Consider the following 21,901-nt stretch of genomic DNA (forward strand, 5'->3'; position numbering starts at 1 on the left):
CTGTAATCCCAACACTTTGGGAGGCTGAGGCAGGCGGATCACTTGAGCCCAGGAGTTTGAGACCAGCCTGGACAACATAGTGGGACCCCATCTCTACAAAAAATGAAAGAATTAGCCAGAATGGTGGTACACGCCTGTGGTTTCAGCTACTAGGGAAGCTCAGCTGGGAGGATCACTTGAGCCCCGGAGGTTGAGGCTGCAGTGAACCGTGATGGCACCACTGTACTCCATCCTGGGTGACAGACTAAGGCCCTATCTCAAATGTTTTCTTTTGTTGCTCACACTGTTGATCTCATATTTAAGAAACCAATACCACATCCAAGTTCATGCAAATTCACCCTTATGTTTCTATTAAGAGTTTTATAATGTTAGCTTTTACATTGAATACTCTGATCCATTTTGAGTAAAGTTTTGTATATTATGTGAAGAGTTCAATGTCATTATTTTGCGTGTGTCCATCCAGATGTCCCAGCATAATTTGTCGAAAGACTATTTTTACCCCATTGAATGGTCTTGGCACCCTTGTTGAAAATCAGGAGACCACAGACACATGGGTTGTTTCTGGACTCTCAGTTGTATTGTGTTGAAATATATGTCTATGCTACACTGTCTTGATTACTGTTGCTTTATAGAAAGTTTTGAAATAAGGAAGTGTGAGTCCTCCAATCTAATTTTTCTTTTCAAGGTTGTTTTTGCTATTCTGGGGCCCCTGAGTCTCCTTATAAATTTTAGGATCAATTTGTCAATTTCTAGAAAGAAATTAGCTGCAGTTCTAGGGGTTGTGATGATCTATAGATTAATCTGAGGAGATAGCTATCTTAACAATATCAGGTCTTCCAATCAATGAACATAAACATCTATCCATTTAGTTAGGTTTTCTTTCATTTCTCTCAACAACGTTTCGAAGTTTCCAGAATATAAGTTTGATAGTTCTTTTGTAAAATTCATTCCTAAGTATTTTATTCTTTTTGAGGCTATTGTAAGTGGAAATGTTTGGTTTTTTCAAAAGATGGAATCTTGCTGTGTTGTCCAGGCTGGTCTAGAACTCCTGAGCTTCAGCAATCCTCCTACCTCAGCCTCCCAAGTAGCTGGGACTACCAAGTCCACACGTCACGCCTGGCTAAGGAAGTGTTTTTAAAATTTCACTTCCATTTCATTACAAGTGTATAAAAATACATTGATTTTTGTATGTTGATCTTGTATCCTGTAATCCTGTGATGATTGTGTTAACTGCACAAATTGTTTAAACAATATGAAATCTGGGCACCTTGAAAAAAGAACAGGATAACAGCAACGTTCAGGGAACAAGGGAGATAACCTTAAAGTCTGGCTGCCTGTGGGCCGGGTGGAACCGAGCCATATTTCTCTTCTTTCAAAAGCAAATAGGAGAAATATCGCTGAATTCTTTTTCTCAGCAAGGAACATCCCTGAGAAAGAGAATGCATCACTAAGGGGAGGCCTCTGAAATGGCCGCTTTGGGGATGTCTGTCTTTTACGGTCGTCGATAGGGATGAAATAAGCCCTGGTCTCCCGTAGCCCTCCCAGGCTTATCAGGATGAGGAAATTCCTGCCTAATAAATTTTGGTCAGACCAGTTGTCTTTTCTCAAACCCTGTCTCCTGATAAATGTTATCAATGACAATGCATGCCCGCAACTTCATTAGCAATTTTAATTTCGCCCCAGTCCTGTGATCTTGCCCTGCCTCCATTTGCCTTGTGATATTTTATTACCTTGTGAAGCATATGATCTCTGTGACCCACACCCTATTCATACACTCCCTCCCCTTTTGAAAATCACTAATAAAAACTTGCTGGTTTTGCGGCTTGGGGGCATCATGGAACCTGATGACATGTGATGTCTCCCCCAGACACCCAGCTTTAAAATTTCTCTCTTTTGTGTTCTTTCCCTTTATTTCTCAGACCGGCCGACACTTAGGGAAAATATAAAAGGACCCACGTGAAATATCAGGGGCTGAGTTTCACACGATAGTAATGCCCATTTTATCCATGAAAAAAATACTAGCAAATCAAATCCAACATTGTATGAAAAAAATACAACATGACCAAATGGGATTTATTCCAGATATGCATACTTGTTTAATGGTTGAATATAAGTTATTGTAATCAATCACATCAATTAAGTTAAAAAAGAAAATCATGATTATATCAATACATTTAGAAGAAGCATTTGACAAATCTAACACCTATTCATGATAAAAACTCTCAGCAAACTAGGAATAGAAGGCAACTTTCTCAATTGATGAAGAACATCTACAATAATTCCACTATGTATGTACGTATGGCTAACATCATACACTACTTAATGGTGAAAAATTATATGCTTTTCCCCTAATATCAGGGAAAAGGCAAGGATGTCTCTTGTCACCACTCCTATTCAATATTGTACTAGAAGTCTTAGCTAATACAATAAGACAAAAGAAGGAAATAAAAGTATAAAAATTAGGAAGAAGGAAATAAAGTATAAAAAATTGCAGATAACATGACTATCTATGTACAAAATCCCAAAGAATCAACAAAAAACTCTGAGAACTAGTAAGTTATTATAGTTACGTTGCGGGATATAAGGTTAACATACAAAAGTTGATTGCTTTTCTATAAATCAACACTGAACAATTGGAATTTGAAATTGAAAATTTAATACCTCTTACATAAACACCAAATAATCAAAATACTTAGGTATAAATCTAACAAAATATATACAAGCTTTATATGAGGGAAACTACAAAACTCTGATGAAATAAATCAAAAATCTAAATTAATACATGGAGATAAGTTCATGTTCATGGGTAGGAAGACTCAACATTAATGTGTTAGCTCTTCCCAATCTATAGATTCAATTTAATTCCAATAACAATTCCAACAAGTTACTTTGCAGATATTGACAAGCAAATTCCAAAGTTTGTATGGAAAGTCAAAAGATGCAGAATAGCCAACTCAATATTGAAGACAAGCAGGGCCAGGGTACTCACACTACTCAACTTTGAGACTTACTATGAAGCTACAGTAATCAAGACAGTGTGACATTGGTGAAGGAATGGAGTAGATAACCCATAAATAAACCCAAACAAATTAAATCAACTGATCTTTGATGAAGGAACAAAGGCAATTCAATAGAAAAATATTAGTCTTTTCAATAAATACTGCTCTAATAAATGCACCTGTAGTCCCTGCTACTCAGGAAGTTTTGCATTTTACACATGCAAAAATAAAAAAAAGAATCTAGACAGAAATTTTTAACTGCTGCTCTGAGAACATCATTGCTAAGAGAATGAAAACCCACAGACTTGGAGAAAATATTTGCAAATAAATTTTCTGATAAAGGATTTGTATCCAATATATATGAATAACTCTTAAAATGCAAAAATAAGAAAATAAGCACCCCAGTTTAAAAATATCTGAACAGAGCTCACCAAAGAAGATATACATATGGCTATAACCGTATGAAAAGATGCTCTAATCATATGTCATTAGGGAATTACAAATTCAGAACACAATGAGAATTAGCTGGGCATGGTGTCATGTGCCTGCAGTCTAGCTACTTAGGAGGCAGAAACAGGAGGACCTCTTGAACCCAGCAGTTTGAGGCTGCAGTGAGCCATGATCATACCACTGTACTCCAGCCTGGGCAACAGAGTAAGACCCCATCTCTAAAATAAATACATAAATAAAGAAATAAATAAATAAATAACAAAAACAACAATGAGAAACCACTATACACCTATTAGATAGGCTAAAATCCAAAAACCTGACAGTATCAAATGCTGACAAGGATGTGGATGTAGAAAAACAGGAATTCTAATTCATTGCTTTTGAGAATACAGCCACTTTGGAAGATGATCTGGTAGTGCCTTCCAAGCTAAACATAGCCTAACCATATGGCCCAGCAATTTTGCTCCTAGGTATATACTAAAATTAGCTGAAAACTTATATACACACAAAAACCTACACATGAATGTTTATAGCAGCTTTATTTAAAACTGCAAAAACTGGAAGCAATCAAGATATCCCCTCAATAGGGGAATGAACAAACTGACACATTCATACATTGGAATATTATTCAATGATAAGAAATGAGCTGGCTGGCGGCAGTGGCTCAGGCCAGACATGGTGGCTCATGCCTGTAATCCCAGCACTGTGGGAGGTTGAGACAGGTGGATCACCTGAAGTCAGGAGTTCAAGACCAGCCTGGCCAACATGGCAAAACCCCTTCTCTACTAAAAATACAAAAATCAGCTAGGTGTGGTGGTGCGCGCCTGTAATCCCAGCTACATGGAAGGCTGAGGTAAGAGAATTGCCTGAACCCGGGAGGTTGAGGTTGCAGTGAGCTGAGATCACACCACTACACTCCAGACTGGGAGACAGACTGAGACTCCATCTCAAAGAAAAATAAAAAAGAAAAGAAATGAGCTACCAAGCCATGAAAATACACGGAAGACCTTAGATGGATATTGCTAAGTGAAAGAAGCCAATCTGAAAAGGCTACATACTGTATGATTCCAACTAAGTGACTTTTTTTCTTTTCTTTTTCTTCTTTTGAGACAGGGTCTCACTCTGTCACCCAGACTGGAGTGCAGTGGCATGATCTTTGCTCATCGCAACCTCCGCCTCCCAGCCTCAAGTGATTCTCCTGCCTCAGCCTCCTGAATAGCTGGGATTACAGGTGCATAACACCACGCCTAGCTAATTTTTGTATTTTTAGTAGAGATGGGGTTTCACCATGTTGGCCAGGATGGTCTCGAACTCCTGACCTCAAATGATCCACCTGCCTCAGCCTCCCAAAGTGCTGTGATTACAGGCATGAGCCACCCCGCCCCACCTAAGTGACTTTCATAAAAGCTAAAACTACAAAGACAGTGAAAGATCTAGTGGAACTGTTGCGGGAATCAGGAGACTGTAGAAACCAATAGGTGGAACAGGGGGATTTTATTGAGTGCACTCAGGCCTAGTGAATTAACATCCAAAGACCAGGCCTAGAACAAAGACAACTTGACTTTTATACACACTTCTGAAAAGAGGTTCGCTAGTTTGAAACAAGCTTACAGTGGTGCGAAGTGTAGTGGTGTGAAAGGAAGTGTACAGAAGCAGAATAAAGGCAGTTATTCAAACTATGACAGTTTGATTATGCCTGCTCAGGCATGTCTCATGACCTTCGCTGTGCTGCTTGGATAAAAAACAGAATACTAGAGGTTACTAGTTACAGAAAACAGGAATCTGGCCAGGCACGGTGGCTCACGCCTGTAATCCCAACACTTTGGGAGGCCAAGGTGGGTGGATCACGAGGTCAGGAGATCGAGACCATCCTGGCTAACATGGTGAAGCTCCATATCTACTAAAAATACAAAAAATTAGCCAGGCATGGTGGCAGGTGCCTGTAGTCCCAGCTACTCAGGAGGCTGAGACAGGGGAATGGCATGAACCCAGGAGGCAGAGCTTGCAGTGAGCCAAGATTGCGCCACTGCACTTCAACCTGGGCGACAGAGTGAGACTCCGTCTCAAAAAAAAAAGAAAAGAAAAGAAAAGAAAACGGGAATCTATAAACTCATAAATGTACTCAGACCATAGGGGAAAGGAAAATAAGGAAAATTTGTTTTTCTTCTCCTTATGTGGAGGGAGTGCTGGGAGAGTCTCCAGAGCACATTCCTTTGAGCCCTGGCTTCTTAGATAATGTTATCAAGACTTTGCCTGGGTCTGGGCTTTGCCTGTTACTGACTTTGGGATGAGCCAGCCTAATACAGAAAGCTTGTTTTTTCTAATGTATTTTTCTCTTTTTAATTTTATTTTTCTTTCTTTCTTTAATTCCTGCCTCAGAACTGTTTCAAAACTTTTTAGCTATTCTAGGCCCTGTATGTTTCCAAACAAATTTTAGTATAAGCTTGTCTGCATCTACAACAACAAAGTTGCTTGGATTTTGATAGTAATTTTGTTAAAACTGTGTACCATTTGGGGAAAACTGGTGTCCTTATGATTGAGTCTTCTAGTCCATGAACATGCTATGCCTCTCCATTTATTTAGATCTTGTTTGATTTCTTTCATCAGCATTGTCTAGTTTTCATCATATAAGTTCTGCACCTGTATTGTCAGATTCACACCAAAGTATTTTTGTGGAGCAATTATAAATAGTATTATATTTTAATTTCAGTGCCCATGTGTTCCTTGCTAGTATATAGAAATACAATTAATTTTTATATGTTGATATATCCTGCAACCTTGCTAAATTCACTTATTAGTTTTAGGAGTTTGTTTGTTTTTGTTGTTTTATTCCTTTGGGCTTTCCATATAGTTAAATCATGGCTTCTCAAAATAGGGACAATTTTTTCTTCTTTTCTGATTGGTATGCCTTTTAATTATTATTATTATTATTTTTTTTTGAGATGGAGTCTTGCTTTTGTTGCCCAGACTGGAATGCAATGGCATAATCTTGGCTCACTGCAACTTCTGCCTCCCAGGTTCAAGCAATTCTCCTGCCTCAGCCTCCCGAGTAGCTGGGATTACAGGTGCCTGCCACCATGCCCAGCTAATTTTTGTATTTTTAGTAGAGAGAGGATTTTGCCATGTTGGCCAGGCTGGTCTCGAACTCCTGACCTTGTGATCCACCAGCCTCAGTCTCCCAAGGTGCTGGGATTACAGGCATGAGCCACCACACCCAGCCTAATTCTTTTTTAAACTTAATTATTTTTAATTTTTATGAGGACATAGAAGGTGTATATATTTATGGGGTCCATATATTTATGTTGATACAGGCACTCAATGTGTAATAATCACATCAGAGTAAATGGGATACCCATCATCACCTCAAGCATTTATCATTTCTTTGTGTTACAAATATTTCAGTTATACTCTTTTTTTTTTTTTTTTTTTTTTGAGATGAAGTCTCTCTCTGTCACCCAGGCTGGAGTGCAGTGGTGCAATCTTGGCTCACTGCAAGCTCTGCCTCCCGGGTTCATGCCATTCTCCTGCCTCAGCCTCCCAAGTAGCTGGGACTACAGGCACCCGCCACCACGCCCAGCTAATTTTTTTTGCATTTTTAGTAGAGACAGGGTTTCACCCTGTTAGCCAAGATGGTCTCAATCTCCTGACCTTGTGATCCGCCCGCCTTGGACTCCCAAAGTGCTGGGATTACAGGCGTGAGCCACTGCACCCGGCCTCTTTTAGTTATTTTTAAATGTACAATAAACTATTATTGATTGTAGTTACCCTGTTGCACTATCAAATACTAGATCTTATTCATTCTAACTATATTTGTACCCATTAACCATTCCCACTCCCCCCAACCCCAAAGCTGCTACTTTTCCCAACCTCTGGTAACCACCATTCTACTCTTCATGAGTTCAGTTATTTAAAGTTTTAGTTCCTGCAAAGGAGTGAGAGCATTTGAAGTTTGTCTTTCTATGCCTGCCCTATTTCATTTAACATAATGTTCTCCAGTTTCATCTACATTGTTGCAAATGACTGGATCTCATTCTTTTTTATGGCTGAAAAGTACTTCATCATGTGTATATAACACCTTTTCTTTATCCATTTGTCTGCTGATAGACAGGCTGATTCCAAATCTTGGCTATTGTACCTTTGATTTCTTTTTCCTTATTGAAATAGAAATCCACATCCCCAGATGGTTTCACTGGATAATTCTATCAATTGCTTAGATAATTAACACCAATTCTATATAAGCTCTTCCAGAAAACAGAAAGCAAATCACTTCCAAATTTATTTTAAAGTTAAGAAAAATAGTACACGCTGGGCCTGGTGGCTCACACCTGTAATCCCAGAAGGTTGGGAGGCTGACGTGGGCAGATCACTTGAGCTGAGGAATTTGAGACCAGCGTGGGCAACATGGTGAAACAATGTCTGTACAAAAAACAAAAATTATCCAGGCATGGTGGCATGCACCTGTAGTCCCAGCTACTTGGGAGGTTAATGTGGGAAGATTGCTTGGACCTGGGAGACAGAGGCTTCAGTGAGCTGAGATCACACCACTGCTCTCCAGACTGCATGACAGAGTGAGACTCTGTCTAGAACTTGCAGTGTTTTGTTGAATACTAGTGATGAGTGCCTTGTTGTTGATCTTAGAGAAAAAGCATTCAGTCTTTATTAAATATGATAGCCACAGGATTTTTCTTTAAATATTTTTTATTCAGTTGAAGAAATTCCTCTCTAAGTTTTCTGATAGTTTTTATCATGAATGGGTGTTGGACTTTGTCAAATGCCTTTTCTGCAGAATTCAGTTGATAATCTCATGTGATTTTTCTTACTTAGCTTGTTAATATGATGGATCACATTGATTGGTATTTGAACATTGAACCAGCCTTACATTTCTGGGATAAACTCCACTTGGTAATGGTGTATAATTCTTTTTATATATTGCTGAGTTCCATTTATGATATCTTGTTAAGAATTTTTGCACATATATTCATGACTCATGTTGGTCTATAGTTTTCTTTCTTTGTATTGTTTTCCTTTTCCTTTTTCTTCTTCTTCCTCTTCTTTTTTTCTTTTTTTTTTTTTTTTTGAGACGGAGTCTCATACTTTCGTCCAGGCTGGAGTGCAGTGGCACCATCTCGGCTCACTGCAAGCTCTGCCTCCCGGGTTCACACCATTCTCCTGCCTCAGCCTCCTGAGTAGCTGGGACTATAGGCGCCTGCCACCATGCCTTGCTAATTTTTTTTTTTTTTTGTATTTTTTTAGTAGAGACAGGGTTTCACTGTGTTACCCAGGATGGTCTCGATCTCCTGACCTTGTGATCCGCCCGCCTCAGCCTCCCAAAGTGCTGGGATTACAGGTGTGAGCCACCATGCCCAGCCTTTAGGCAATCTTTTATTTTCCTCCTGCAGTGAAGTAACTTTATCAGAACCTCTTCTGGATACTTCTAAATACCTCTAAAAATAAATCTCCCAATTATTCTATTTTATCCTAGAACCCGATTTTTCTTTTTCTTCTTTTCTTTTTTTTTTTTTTGAGATGGAGTTTTGCTGTTGTTGCCCAGGCTGGAGTGCAATGACGTCTAATCTCAGCTCACCGCAAGCTCCGCCTCCCAGGTTCAAGCGATTCTCCTGCCTCAGCCTCCTGAGTAGCTGGGAATACAGGCATGTGCCACTGCACCCGGCTAATTTTTTATTTTTAGTAGAGATGGGGTTTCTCCATGTTGGTTATGCTGGTCTCGAACTCCTGACCTCAGGTGATCCGCCCACCTCGACCTCCCAAAGTGCTGGGATTACAGGTGTGAGCCACCGTGCCCAGCCAGAACCGGATTTTTCTAATTGAGCACACAAATAATTTAGTTCAGGCATTTCAAAGTTCTCTACTTTGGCCATTGCAATTTTGGTTCTTCGTGAGTTCTTCAAGAGACAATTTTTCTAAATAATGACAAGAAGTAAAACCATAAGTATTGTACATGTATCCAGCTGGAGTCTCTAAAGATGGACCTCTCCACAAGGAGGACTCTATTTTAGATGGCTGATTGCCTATAATTTGCATTCTCCTCTTAAGTGAAAGGGAAAGATGTTTTGGATCAAATGTATTATTTATGGGAATAGCTCCCCATTGTGTTATCCTTGGATCAGTTCTTTCCTCTTAAGTGTCTCAGTGAAACCCAGAAATTCTGGGAGCTTAAGGCACTGGGACATTAGTACCTTATATATATTTACTGAATTTAAGCAAATTTTGCTGTATGTTCTTCTTTGGGGATCTCCTGTGTGACCATTTCTCATCACAAGTGATAATCTCTGGCACTCCTACAAGACCTCAGTCACCTAAGGTGCCTTTTGGCCAGGATGAACAGTGTCCATTGCCTTCAGGACTTATCACATTCTCATGAAGGTTTTTTTTAATTAATTTTTTTTTTTTTTCCAGAGACAGGGTCTCACTATGTTGCCCATGCTGGTCTCGAACTCCTGGTCTCAAGTGATCCTCCAGCGTTGGCCTCCCAAAGTGCTAAGATTACAGGAGTAAGCCACTGTGCCCAGCCAATAAAGGTCTTTTATAAATTTTTGGTCACTCACAAAAAGAATTTAAATGTGCCAAATTGAAATGAGCTTCAAAACCTGGCTAGTTTAAGGTCACAATTTTGCTTAAGCCACAGAAATTCACATCTTCTTATTAAAGGGAAACTGCTTTTCCTTTAATCACATTTTGCATGAGAGAAAAGGTTGCAAACTTTAGCAAGTAAGGCAAATAAAACCTTAACCTTAAAAAAGAATGAAACCATAAACCTGCAAACAACAGAATCTCTAGAGAGATAAGAAATGAAACTCCTACCTTAAAGCTTTAAAGTAGAACTTTAATTCCAGCCCCATTGAGTATGGAATCAGGTCATTTGAACAATATATGAATCTCATCTAAGCCAGGGAGATTCAAAATGCAAGAGGGGTCTCGCTTAGGGCTCCCATAAACCCCAGCAACAGTCTGTACTGGTGCCACCTATCTGTTAGCAAAACAGCAGGAGTCAGTGGCAGAAGCTAACTTCAGGTCCCATCTGGGTCACTAGTATGTCAACCTGAAATAATTTAAAGCATCAGGATCCAGTTTAAGAGTTTATTCAAGCACAAAGTTGAGGATGAATATCCAGAAATACAGACCCCAAAGGAATGGGGTCAGTGATCTAAAGCTGAAAAGTTATGGTCTTACTTACATAGGCAGCAAACAAAGAAATTTAACAGAATTACATTTTTCATACAAGGGTAGTTTATGAGTTACTGCAATTTTATTAGTTATAGCTTTTTTCCTTCCCAATTTAAAGGAGTATAGGAGTATATTTAACATTTTATTTTAGACAATGTGATAGTTGTCAGGTCACTGTGTAAGAGAAGAAAGAAGGAAGCTAATCTATAATGAAGACCAACAGTTAAGAGGGAAAGGGTCTTCTCCGGCATCCTTTAATCTTTTACAACATTTTATAAAACAATGTAGGTAAAGAAAAAGCTAATCCATAATTACAGGAACAGAGGTTACAGCTGCCTAGGTTACAGCTGTCTGTCATATGACTTGGGCCTCATAACCACATTTCTTTAAGGTTCAAAATAATTTAAAGTTCCAACCACTTTGATTTTGAATTTCTTATTTTCACATAACAAACAACCTCAGCATCTCTGTAGTTTATAATCTCATTTACTTATTTTTTCTCACTCACAGGTCAGTGGTTCAGTTGGAGTTTGGCCAATCTTAGATAATCTTGCATCCAAGATGCAGACTGGGCTGAGATCTACTTTATACATGCCATCCTGAGCTCCAAGCTCAAAAGGCAATGGCTAGGGGGGACAAACTGTACTCACGGACACAACAGAGGTGCAAGAGTACAATCGAAACAATGTGGAACAGTTAAATTTCTGCTCACATCACATTTCTAACATCCAATGAGCTGAAGCAAGGCACAGGGTGAAACCTGGAACCAAGGGGTGACGAAGCACACTTAATCCACCACAAAGCCATGGCAAGAGTGTAAAGGAATAGAACTCCTACAAGGCCTTAAAACTTGGGACCAATTATTCAATCAACTACAAATCTAACCTTTTTTATACCCCTTTCTCAGATGATGCCTGGATTACCCCAGTTCTGACTTACTATAGATTTTATATATTTAAATTCTGACTTTTTTTTTTTTTTTTTTTGAGACAGAGTTTCACTCTGTTGCCCAGACTAGAGTGCAGTGGCACGATCTTTGCTCACTGCAAGCTCTGCCTCTGGGGTTCACGCCATTCTCTTGCCTCAGCCTCCCGAGCAGCTGGGACTACAGGCGCCTGCCACCACGCCTGGCTAATTTTTTGTATTTATAGTAGAGACGGGGTTTCACCGTGTTAGCCAGGATGGTCTCAATCTCCTGACCTCGTGATCCACCCGCCTCGGCCTCCCAAAGTGCTGGGATTACAGGTGTGAGCCACCGCGCCCGGCCTAAATTCTGACATATTTTTAATCCTGGAAGGCTTTATTATTTTTGTGTCATGCAGTTAACTTTCATTTAGATTTACCAATATATCCTTTTTGTTGAATTTTATCCATTCTATATCTCTGAGCTTCCACTTGAGAACATTTTATTTTTACCTGATAAAAATCCATTAGTATTTCCTTTAGTTTAGATCTTTTGGTAACAAATTTTCTCAGATCTTGTTTGTCTGCCAATGTCATTATTTTCTTTATTTTCCCTTCCCTTCTTATCTTCTTCCTTTCCTTTCCCTTCTTCCCTTCCTCCCTTCCCTTCTCCCTTCCTTTCCCTTCCCTTTTCTTTTTTGAGACAGAGTCTCACTCTTGTTGCCCAGGCTGGAGTGAAGTAGTGCCATCTCAGCTCACTGCAACCTCCGCCTCCCGGATTCAAGTAATTCTCCTGCCTCAGCCTCCTGAGTAGCTGGGGCTACAGGCATGCACCACCATGCCCAGGTAATTTTTGTATTTTTAGTAGAGACAGGGTTTTGGAAGAGATGGGGTTTCGCCATGTTGGCCAGGCTGGTCTCAAACTCCTGACCTCAAGTGATCTGCCCACCTTGGCCTCTCAGAGTACTGGGATTATAGGCATTAGTCACCGTGCCCAGCCTAATGTTGACATGGAAGTGCTGGGTGGAGAAGGATGTGGTCCCTTTAAATGCTATGGAAAAGGGGAAGGGAAGTGCTGGGTAGAGGAGAGCGTGGCCCCTGGCTAGGGCTCCACCCCCCACGGACCTAGGTGAGGACAGGCATTTTCTGCCCAAATGTTGTATTTCTCAAGACCATCCTGGCCTGCTAGGCCCCCATCCTGTGCCTATAAAAACCCCCAGAGACCCTAGCTGGCAGACACACAGGTGGCTGGACGTTGAGGGGAGGGGATCGACACACAGGTAGCTGGACATCCAGAGGAAGGCACTGACAGGAAACAGCACGCTGGTGAAGCTGAACAACGAGGAGTTTGGCTGGGGCAGTTGGAGGAGAGCCCAGGGCTGGTGAGCAGCGCAACTCCAGGGAAAATCCTTCCCACTCCATCCCCTTCTGACTTCCCTTTCAGCTTCCGCTAAGAGCTACTTCCACTCAATAAAACCTTGCACTCATTCTCCAAGCCCAGGTGTGATCTGATTCTTCTGGTACACCAAGGCGAGAACCCGGGATACAGAAAGCCCTCTGTCCACGTGACAAGTAGAGGGACTAATTGAGCTGGTTAACACAAGTCGCCTATAGACGGCAAAACTAAAAGAGCACCCTGTAACACACTCCCACTGGGGCTTCAGGAGCTGTAAACATTCACCCCTAGACACTGTTGTGGGGTTGGAGCCGTACAGCCTGTCCGTCCATATGCTCCCCTTGAGGTTTGAGCAGCGAGGCACTGAAGAAGCGGGCTACACCCCCATCGCATGCCCTGCAAGGGGGACAAGGGAACTTTTCCAGTTTCAACCTCATTATTTTATTTGACCACTTTGAAGATATGATTATTCTGTGTTCTGCTTCATTGTTTGAGAAGTCAGTAGTTAAGCTTAATTATCTCTCCCTAGAAAGTAATCCATTGTTTTCCCTCTGGCTTCTTTTAAGTTTTTTTCCCCTGGTTTTGAGCTATTTCATTATGATATGCCTAAGTATATTTTGCCTTAATTTACACATTCCAGTTAAAATCTGTAATGCTTCTGGAAATTGAAGATTGATAAACTTCATCAATTTTCAAACCCTAAGCCACTATCTCTTTAGATATTGCTTCTGTCTCTTTCTCTATACTTCTAGGACTTTAGTTACCTGTATGTTAGACCTCTAAATGTGTCCTCTATATCTAATTTATTCATATGCTTTATTTTCTGTCCTTTTATCTCTGTGCTTTAATTTAGATATACTCTTCTGACTTAACTCTACCATCACTAGCTTTCTCTTTTCAGAGGTGTATAATATGCTAGCACTATGTGTTGAATATTTACAATTTCAGTTATTTCAGTTCTAGAATTTCCATTTGGTTCTTTATAATTTACAGGCTTGTGATAAAATTCTTAACCTTGTCTTTTATCGTCTTAACCATATTAAGCGTAATTATTTAAAAGTCTTTGTGAAAACTCCATTTTTTGATCCCCTAGAGCTCACTTGTCTGTTATTGTTCTTGTTTTTGTTTCAGATACAGGGCCTCATTCTGTCACTGAGGCTAGAGTGCAGTGGTGTGATCTTGGCTCACTGCAGCCTTGACCTCCTGGTCTCAAGCCATCCTCCTGCCTCAGACTCTGGAGGTGCATGCTCAGCTAATTATTATTATTAGTAGTAGTTTTTTAGAAACAGGGTGTCACTATGTTGTCCAGGCTTGCTCTTGTTTTTTGCAATCATTTTGTCTTTTCTCCTTGGATGCCTACTTATTTTTGATTCAGTGTTGAACACTGCATGTGAACAACTGTAGAAGTAATTTGAGACCATGGATGAGGTTATCATTCCCAGAGAAAATTTACATTTGCTGCTGGCAAGAACTGACATGATTTGAATGGAGTCCCAAACAACTTGTCCCAAAACAGTACAGTGGGATACCTCCTTGGTGGTACCAAGCCTCCAAATTTTGTCATCCTAGGGCAATGAGAGTGTTAAAAGTGCTGCTCAGAGTCCTAGTGTCTCAAACATTCATCTGGAATTGGCAGATGCCTTTCAAGAAAAAGCAGCCACAAACCACTCATCTCTCTCATGTCCTTTCTCTCTGATATTGGCCTCATAATTATTCACTGCCTTTTTAGTTCTCTGAGGCTGTCTGAAAACTAAAGTCCTCCATTGACTTTTTCTTTTTTAAAGACAGGGTCTTTCTCTGTTGCCCAGGCTGGAGTATAGTGGTACGATCATAGCTTACTGTAACTTTGAGCTCATGGGCTCAAGTGATCCTCCTGTTGCAGCCTCCCAACTAGGCCTATAGACATGCATCACCATGCCCTGCTAATTTTTAAATTTTTTTGAAGAGATGGGGTTGACCAGGCTGGTCTTGAACTCCTGGGCTCAAGCAATCCTCCTACCTCAGCCTCCCAAAGTGCTGCGATTATAGGCCTCCATAGACTTTTCAATTCCACCTATAGGAAAGTCCCATGGGAACTGGAATTTAGCTATAACATGTTGTTTCTTGTACCAGTTATTAAATAATGTCTTTCAGCTCTATTCTCCCTTCCCACCTCTAGAAACTGCTTCTGATGCCAGGGCTGAGACTCTAAAAAACATATTTCTCATTGGCAAACAAAGAAGATCTGATCTAATATTCCCTATTAGACTAAGCCGATAGGTTGATAGAGGGAGACCACAGGGTCGCTTCCTGTGAGCATCACCCCAGCTAGGCTTCTTCAACAAGGCAGTAGCACATTCTTCCCACAGAAGAAGCTGAATCCAGTTTGAAGTTTTTCCAAGACTTGCAGAACCAGCCTCAGTATGCCTTCTCCTTAGACATCTGGGTGAGAGTCTCCCAGTGCCCTCTTTAGAGGGCTTACTCCCAGCTCCACAGCCACCCCTCATCCATAGTGTGTGTCTAAGTCCCATAGGGACCCTCCTCAGAGGTCTGGGTCCCATCCCCATGGGATCTCTCCTCTGGGCTCAATGACCCCAGCCCCAGCTGGTCAACACACCTCCTCAGAGATCTGAATTCCAGCTCTGCAAGCCCTTCCTTTAAGCTGTAATAATTCCAGCTTCTCTTTCATCTTTGAGCTCTAGGGGCGGTAGCTGTGTCCTATGTTTGTACCTCCATATCTTGGGATTTTCCTTTTATTAAGTTAACTTTACTTTCTGTTAACTGTTGTTTATATTCAGTTCCCTCTGTTTAAATAACTGATGCACTTTCTCTCTCTTCTGTGGTTTGAAGGTTTGTGTCCCCTTCAAAATTAATGTTGAAACTTAATCCCGGGCCAGACGTGGTGGCTCACGCCTGTAATCCCAGCACTTTGGGAGGCCTAGGTGGATGGATCACCTGAGGCCAGGAGTTTGAGACCAGCCTGGTCAACATGGTGAGACCCTGTCTCTACTAAAAATGAAAAATTAGCCAGGTGCAGTGGCGTGCGCCTGTAGTCCCAGCTACTTGGGAGGCTGAGGCAGGAGAATGGCTTGAACCTGAGAGGCAGAGGTTGCAGTGAGCAGAGATCGTGCCACTGCACACCAGCCTGGGCGACAGAGCGAGACTCTGTCTCAAAAAAAAAAAAAAAAAAAAAAAAGAATTGAAAGGGTTTTTTTTAGGGTTACTTAGCAAGTTACCTACAAGTGGTGAGAATATTAAAGTCCCTTTCAAGTCAGAACATTTAGGTTTTTTACAAGTATATTAACAACTTTATTTCCTGTTAACTGTAACTATTACTTATATTCACTTCTGTCTATTCAAATAACTGTTGTGCTTTCTGTCTCTTCTATGGTTTGAAGAGACAGAAAGATTTGTGTCTCCTCTAAAATTAATGTTGAAACTTAATCCCCACTTGAGGTCCCGACTTATTAACAATCCTGTCACTTTGCTTAACTACAATTTTCTTAAATTCTTTCTTTTAGGGTATAAACTTTTAGTTTTAATCCCCCAAAAAGCCCTGGGGAAGGCGATTTAGGGAGTGATGGTATTAATTACTAAAAGATTTATATAATGTTTTGGGCAAAGGGTACTTGGAGTCACAGGCATCATTGCCAAAATAAAGAGATTTGAGAAATGTAGTACTAACCACAGCAAAACCCAGCTCTATATTTAGCGGATGAGGCCACATGGATTTTAGAAAGGGCAGGCTGCAGAGGTCTTGGCTAATACTGGAAAAGAGATTTAATTTGAAAGTGAACAGTCTGTTCTATTCCTTAACATATTTTTGGCTACTAGATGGTCAAGCCGTTGCGCAAATAATTGCACCATCCTTGTCTTATTCAAGGTGGGCCGTTCATTTCTTAAAATTACCAGTGAGCAACATGGGAAGCAGCAGAGACGGCTATCGATTACACCGTAGGGAGTGCCTATGCTGAATGCCAAGGGCTTCCCTTTCCTGACAGACATCTTTTATGCAGCTGAATCATCTGTATGCAAAACATCAGCCAACCGTGCCTCGGAAAAACGACTGGCTGCTGGGCAAACCAGGTGTGGGCTCCAGCTTCCACCTGCTACTACTGTCGTGCAGCCACCGGCACTCTGGGTGATCCTCACTGGCCTGGGGCTGGTCATCTGCTGCTAGATGACCTTCGCTGACTCTCAACATTGATATTCCAACACAGTGTTCTCTAGAAACCGCATGAGCCAGGAAAGATGTTTCCTAAAGGAGCAGGGGCCGAGCCTCACGCCGAAACACGTCTGTAACACGTACAGTCACGCGTCCCATGCATCCATGCATTCTGAGACACGCGTCTCGGTTGTGGGATCATCACAAGGTAACTTACACAAACTCAGATGGCACAGCCACTACACAACTAGGCAGCTGATGCGGTACGCTGCTGCTAGGCCGCAAACCCGCACCGCGTGTGAGGTGCGTTATTCCGCTGGCACCGTAATGACACACCTGTACGGTATCTCCAAATACAGGAGAGGAAATGTCCTTAGCTAAGCCCTCACCAGAGGACAGGAAGTTTCCAGCTCCGTTATCACGTTATGGGACCACCGTCATATACACGGTCCTCCTCAGACCAAAAGGTCGTTCGTTATACGGCACATGTGGTTCTTCCAAGACCCTTTTCCATGTTTCTGTCACATCCGTGCCTGAGTAAAATGTGGCCCTGAACTCAACCGTCCAGAGTTGGCGGCAGAACTAGCACCACTGGCCCGCTCCACATGTGGAAGGCGCTGGACAAGGGCCGCCGCAGACCTCGTCAGGGTTAATCCCCCGAAAACCTTTCACTCGGGTAGCTGGCACACACCGCGTCAGGGCAGCGGGCGCGCGGGACTACTTTCCGCGGACCCTAGGAGCGGGCGGAGGGATCCGCACAGGGGCGGGGGACGGGGTAGGGGCGGGGGACGGGGTAGGGGCGGGGGAGTGGGTGCGGGCCGGGGCGCGGTCTGGGAGGAGGGCGGGGGCCGGGACCGGGAGCCCGGGGTACTGTGCCTGCGCCGTCGCCAACGGTCAGCACGCGCGAGGGGTCGGTGGTCATCCCTGCCGCTGCCGCTGCCGCTGCCGCCGCCGAGGTCCCTCACCAGCCATGGCGCAGATCCTCCCTATTCGCTTTCAGGAGCACTTCCAGGTGAGGCCCGGCGGGCCGGGGGGCCGCCCTGTCAGCCGCGCCTTCGCCGGGCCGGCCTCCTAGGCTTGACCCCGCGCCGCCAGCCCCGCTGAGCCGCTGCCCAGCTGGCCGCGCCGACTTCCGACCTCCCACCTGGGCTGGGGCTGCGGGGTCCCGGGCGCGGCGGCCGCTCGTGAGGACCCGCTCGGATGCCGTCGCCGAAGCCCGTTACCGGCGGGGCCGGCTGGGGAACGGTGGGGGTGGAAGCGAACGCCCCCTGGGACGCCCCGCTCAGTGCCCGCGAGGAGGCACAGAGATACCCGCTGCAGGCAGGGCAACCCGAGGGCCGCGCCGATCCCACAGCTCCACGCCCCCCCTTGGCGTCCTGCGGTCCTTATTCGCCCCTGAGTTTGCCTCTGTGCTCGGTTTTCGTCCCCAGGGCGGCTTCGCCTGGCAGGACCGTGAACATGCGTGACCCAAGAGAAAAATTTCTCAGGGCCAAGCCTAAATAGGGCTTTTCAATGCAGTAACACCCCCAAAGTCTGCCTTTTTAATAAGGTCCCAGTTTGTTCTTCGTTTGTTTGTGTTCAGGAACATAAGGACTGGCCCCCTGCTTCGAGCAAAGGCTCAGGTCGGGCGTCGTGCGGGCCGCTGGCGGGTCTGCCCGGGAGCGGTGCTGGTCCCCACGTTTACCCGGGGAGGTGCGGCAGAGGAGGGATCGCCAGCGGCTCCTTCCTGAGTGCTCTGTGTTAAATCATCACACTCCCATTCGTTGCGATTCGCTTACTCTTTTCTAGATGAGGAAACCGTGTCTCAAAAGTGTTAAAGAACTCATCTTCATTCACTAAGAACAGGATTCAGACTCAAGTCTTTTTGACTACATCGAGGAACGTGCTTGCTTGAAAGTTCCTATTTTCACAGTGCAGAGCACTATTAGCCCTAGATGCAGACGGGAAAGGCCTTGGGAACTGTGTAGTGCAGTCCAGTCCCCTCATTCTGCAGACTGGAAACTTGATATCCAGAGGATCCTGCCAGGGTCACTTGGTTAGTGACACAGTGGAAGTTGTATGGAGGTGGGAGTGCCCTGACATCTGTCCGGGCTTCATTCTGCCACTAAGCTGAGCCAGCGCCAGTCATGTTGAGGTAGCAAAATACTGCTGCTGCTCATAATAATGATGATGATGTAGTTATCATTTACTGAGCCGTTTCTCCTGCCACTCACTAGACTATTGTATTTTATAAATCTCATTTAATTTAATCCTCATGATAACTGAGGCAGATAGTGATATCCTTTTTCTACCATGGGTCACCGAGGTTAATATTATAATTCATTCAGCTAAAGTTACATGGCTAGTAAGTGACAAAACTTGAGTTCTAACCCAGGTCTGACTCCAATGCCTGGGCTTAACCACTATCTAAATATGTGCTTTTCAAAGGGCAAGAAAGCAACAAGGCATTTTAGGTGTCCGTCAGAGTTTCTGATGTCCATCAGGATTTGTAATGTCCGTCAGAGTTGATGTGTTCCATTATCTGGAAAATGCTTGTGGCTTGTGGTGGGCAGCCACGTGAATGAAAGTCTGTGGTTTGTGGTCTCCAACACTGACTTGGGTCTTTGAGGCTGCTCTGCATTCTGTAGAGCACACACTGAGTCAGCACACACTGCCTTCACTACAGACATTTCAAAACTTCAGCCTGTTCCTTAAATCCCTGATCCTACCACTCCTGCCTTGCAACCAGCAGATGACTTGGAGAAAACTGAAGCCATAACTGGGATGTTTCTCACCTTTATGGCTGCAGACTTAGATGTTTGTCTGCAGTCACCCTTTCCTGCCTTCCTGTTACCTCAAAAGTAGGTGTCTTTTCTTGTCTATGCTCTGGATCTGGTATCCTTCTTCCCTATATAGGGAGCCTTGTTCAGTCATAGCCTCCCTTTCCTGTATTTTCATCCTTTCGTCTTGTGGTTTCTTCCTGTTTGTGTTGGGCAATGCTCACCTCTCTTCCATCTGTACGACCAGCAAACTTCTTCCCCAGCTCTTGTCCCCACGAAGCTCTTCTCTCATAGCTGGATGTCATGAAAGAGCTGCTTTAGCGCCTCATTATTTTTATGTTCCCCGGTAACCTGCAGTCTGGCTTATGTCCCCATTTTTTCTCCTAAATCTGTTTTTGCCAAGGTTACAAGTCATCCTGCAGGCTTTTTTGTAAGGGCCACATTCTGTCTCTGTCCCATATTCTTACATTTTTAACCTTCTAAAAATATGAAAACGATTTTTAGTTTAGCCATACAAAAGCAGGCTGCAGTTGGCTAATCTTTGCTGTAAAAAATAAAATCAGGCCGAGCATGGTGGCTCATACCTGTAATCCCACCACTTTGGGAGGCCGAGATGGGTGGATCACCTGAGATCAGGAGTTCGAAACCAGCCTGGCCAACATGGTGAAACCTTGTCTCTACTAAAAATACCGTATTAGCCGGTCGTGTTGGCACGCACCTGTAGTCCCAGCTACTCAGGAGGCTGAGGCGGGAGAATCTCTTGAACCCGGGAGGCACAGGTTGCAGTGAGCCAAAATCATGTTACTGCTCTCCAGCCTGGGTAACAGACCGAGACTCCATTTCAAAAAATAAGATGCGATGAAATAGATGAGATAAAGCCCATCACACCACACGCATCTTCTGTGATGTCCAGCCGCATTTGATGCTGCACTTTACTGCCTCCTGAGGGTCTTTTCTCTACTGTTTTTGGTCCCACAGTTTCCCAGGGTTTCTACTTCCTCTCTGCCCACACCCACTGCCCCGTGGGTGGCTCTTGTGCATGAGCTTAGAATCTGTCTTGAGCCCCTCTACTTTTTCATTCAGGACATGCTGCTGGTGATTTTATGTATTCCCATAAGCTTGATGTTCCCAAGCCATCTGAGTCTTTTCACAGTTTCACTGCTGTGTGTGTGAGAGGCAGTAGCAGGTCCTGGTTAAGAGCACAAACTGAGGCCAAACTGAAGGCACTAAATGTGGACTCAGGCACTTACTGGCTGTGTGATTTAGGGCAATGTTTATAGCTTTTTTATGCTTCTATATCTTCATCTATAAAATAAGGATAAAAGGTATACTTCTTATCTCACAAGGTAGTTGTGAGGTTTTGAGTTAATAAATGTAAAGCATTAAATAATAACTGGTACATAATACAGTAGTCCCGATTTACCCATGGGGAATATGTTCTAAGACCCCCAGAGGATGCCTGAAACTGCAGATTGTTCTGAACCCTTTATATACTTTTTTTCCTATGCATACATATGTATGATAAAGCTGAATTTATATTAAGCACAGTAAGAGATTAACAATGATAACTAATAATAAAACAGAACAATAATAACAATATGCCAGCATCACTACTGCTGGATTTTGGGGCCATTATTAAGTAAATTAAGGGTTACTTGAACACAAACTCTGTGATGCTGCAACAGCCAACCTGGTAACTGACCGGTACTAAGTGACTAATGGGCTGGCAGTGTGTACAGCGTGGATATGCTGGGCAGAGGGATAATTCACATCCTGGGTGGGCCAGTGCAAGATTTCATCACTCTGCAGAATGGCATGCAATTTAAAACTTATGAATTGTTTATTTCTGGGGTCTTACATTTAATATTTTCAGACTATAGGTAACAAAGTGTGAAAAAAACCACGGATAGGAGGGGACTGCTATAAAGCACTGTGTCCTTGTGAGCTGTTGCTGCCATTGTGACAGCTGCCTACTGAAGAAGGCCAGGGAATGGTCAGCAGGTTCCTCAAACACAGTGTTCAGAAATGGGGTTCCCTTTCTCCCCAGATGTGTATCTTGTCCAGT

General features: G+C 43.0%; 1 protein-coding gene across 6 annotated transcripts in view; it reads left to right on the plus strand.

Moving 5' to 3' along the window:
* The first annotated feature begins 17,963 nt into the window (after positions 1-17,963).
* Positions 17,964-21,901, plus strand: part of CLTCL1 (clathrin heavy chain like 1) — a 120,858-nt gene continuing 116,920 nt past the window's right edge. For all 6 annotated transcript variants that reach the window (XM_058431368.1, XM_058431371.1, XM_032138574.2 and 3 more), the window contains exon 1: positions 17,964-18,089. In XM_058431368.1, the coding sequence (XP_058287351.1) occupies positions 18,048-18,089 (42 nt within the window). In that variant the 5' untranslated portion in view covers positions 17,964-18,047. The remainder of the gene's footprint in view (positions 18,090-21,901) is intronic.

This window comes from Hylobates moloch, unplaced genomic scaffold, assembly GCF_009828535.3.
Source record: "Hylobates moloch isolate HMO894 unplaced genomic scaffold, HMol_V3 SCAFFOLD_19, whole genome shotgun sequence".
Taxonomy (NCBI): Eukaryota; Metazoa; Chordata; class Mammalia; order Primates; family Hylobatidae; genus Hylobates; species Hylobates moloch.